The 2491-nt window shown below is 64.2% G+C and overlaps 1 protein-coding gene across 1 annotated transcript in view; it reads left to right on the top strand.

Annotated features, from left to right (window-relative positions):
• Nucleotides 1–878, top strand: part of PANX2 (pannexin 2) — a 2910-nt gene extending 2032 nt beyond the window's left edge. Inside the window, exons 3-4 of the mRNA XM_045290664.1 lie at nt 8–122; nt 490–878. Coding sequence (XP_045146599.1) covers nt 8–122; nt 490–839 — 465 coding nt within the window. The 3' untranslated portion in view covers nt 840–878. The remainder of the gene's footprint in view (nt 1–7; nt 123–489) is intronic.
• Nucleotides 879–2491: the final 1613 nt, after the last annotated feature.

The raw sequence follows: 2491 nt of genomic DNA, 5'->3' as shown, positions 1-2491 counted from the left end.
GCCCGAGGCCACCCCCGCCCCCGCTGCCGCCGCCGCCCTGCCCGCCTCCCGGAGCCAGGAGGGGGGCTTCCTTTCGCAGGGAGAGGAGTGTGCGCTGGGCCTGGCCCCCGCACCCACCAAAGGTAGGGGGCCGCAGCGAGGGGCGGGCTGGCCCGGGCGGAGGAGTTGGCCCCAGTGCCCTGGGCACCTGGGAACGAGGTTCGGGGTTTCACCAGCTACCTCAGCCCCAATAGGAGGTGGGGCAGGGGCAAGGGGTTCATCTACTGGGTGAATGAATGGCCAGCAGGGAAGAGGGGAGGTCCTGGGTGTAGGAGGAGCGGGAGGGGAAGGAGAGATAAGGTCGGGTCGCAGGAGCCTCACCTCTGGGCCCCCCTCACCCTGTCTGTGCTCAAGGCACGTGCGCTGTGGACAGGGCAGGGATACGGCCCAGGGGACACACCGGCCAACTGGGGCACACCCGTGACACACACACCTTCTCGCCACTTCCAGACACCCCACATCCACTCCCGGAAAAGGAGCTGCCCTTCCCAGCAGAGGCACCCCTGGCCGGGCTCCCCGCTGGCGGCCCCTTCCACGTCTGCTCGCCACATCCGGCTCCTGCCGCGACCCCGCTGTCCCCAGCCGGCCTGGGCAAGGCTGAGCCCCTGACCATCCTGAGTCGAAACGCCACCCACCCTCTTCTGCACATCGGCACGCTGTATGAGGCCAGGGAGGAAGAGGGAGGACACCCCTGCGCAGCCCCGGACATGGGCGAGCTCCTGGCTGTGCCCACCCCCCAGCAGATCCTTATCGCAGCCTTCGATGAGCCCAGGACGGTCGTGAGTAGGGTGGAGTTCTGAGGGAAGGACCACCAACCCCCCCACCCCACCCCCAGGACCCTGCCCCACCGCTGCACGCATCCGTTGCCCACCCCCACGACTGTCCAAATGCAGGGGCTCGGCACCTCCGGAGCTCAGAGTTCGACTGCAGCCGGCGCCCACCCAGGGGTCGTCCTCGGGCTCTGGCTGGGTGGGCAGGCTGGGGCGCAGCAGAGCCCCCAACCACCGTAGCCTGAGGCTGCAAGAGGAAACGTTTATTTTTTTAGTCTATTTGGTCCCAGGCCTGGGAAGCAAGGGCCTTTCTGTGATCCGGACCTGGCCACAGCCCAGTGTCGCAGCTCAGGGGCACACCCCCGACAGGGACCAGGGTCGTCCGGGGTGGGGGGCTGCGCCACTCTCGGCGCTTGGACCTCCATGCACTTTCTTCTTGTAAGCTGACATACACGTATTTTATTTTGTTATGACTGTGGGCAGTGGTTATACTTGTCATTAGACTTGAGCCTGAGCAGCAGGTCGGTGTGTGTGAACGTAACAGGCGTGTGAGCGAGTGTGTGAGTGTGAGTGCTTCCAGGCCTGAAGGGGTCCAATGCAATAACCCATCCCCCTGCTGGGTCCCCAGCCCTGCCTCGCCCCGGAGCCAAGGCCAAGCCATGGCTCTGCCTGTTACCTCAGCTACGGGGCCACATGACCACATCCTGACACGGTAGCACTGAATATACAAATAAACCGTATTCTAATACCTGCCTGTCATCCTGTGTTCCACCCCCACCCTGACTGCCTGTGCCCCAGGAGCCCTGAGGGTCAGACACGTGGGTGGGTCTGAGGTCTGGTGGGAGTGAGGCAGGCACACTCAGGCTCGCCCTGGGGCTGAGATCTGGGCTAGGTTCACACTCGTCATCGACAGGGGCTGACAATTCCATGCCACCTGCCCCAGGAGCTCCCACGCTGTGGGGAGCCTGCACATGCCCCCACCCTCTCAAGCCAGTTTGCTCTGTTGTCTTCTCTGTGGGAGGGATGCTGCAGCAGGGGACTGGGCTGGTGACCCTGCAGACTCCTTGGAGGAAGGACCTTTGAATGGTCTCTGGGGCTCCCCATGGGATATGGGGCCACAGGGGGTACAGCAGAGATGTGTCTAAGTGCAGGGAGGGGCACCTGAGCTCAGGGTTTGGCGGAGGTGAAGCTGAGCAGAGGGGGGGGTGGGTGCTACATGCAGCTCACAGGTGAGGTACAGGTGGCCAGGGGCCTAGATGCAAGCTCCCAGGAGGGCTGCACCTGGGTGGCTGGAAGCAGACTAGGTGAATCAGAATAATGGGTATGGGGCGGGTATGCCCCAACCTAGTGGAGACCCACTCCAGGGTCCCCTCCCAAGCCAGTCCCAGGCGCACAGCTGCCTGTACACATTGATGGGAGAGCATGTGCAGGCCCCTACTGACACCACATCCCCTCCTGTGCCCTGTACTCTCTCCCCTGCGCCAGGGCGGGCACGACAAGGAAAGGGACCCCACAGCCCACACAAAGCCCACTAGGAACCTCCGTCCTTTGGAGGCCCTTCCCCCTGGCAGCAGCAGCCAGGACAGTGGCAAAGGGGGCCTCAGGCCTCCAGTTCATCGCACGGCCCATCCAGGGCCAGGATGTAGTTAGCTGGGGTGCTGCTGGCCAGCTGGGGAAGCCAG

This window comes from Echinops telfairi, unplaced genomic scaffold, assembly GCF_000313985.2.
Source record: "Echinops telfairi isolate 266 unplaced genomic scaffold, ASM31398v2 ScPeMD7_2;HRSCAF=8, whole genome shotgun sequence".
NCBI classification, from domain to species: domain Eukaryota; kingdom Metazoa; phylum Chordata; class Mammalia; order Afrosoricida; family Tenrecidae; genus Echinops; species Echinops telfairi.
This window is presented reverse-complemented; position numbering and strand designations above follow the sequence as displayed.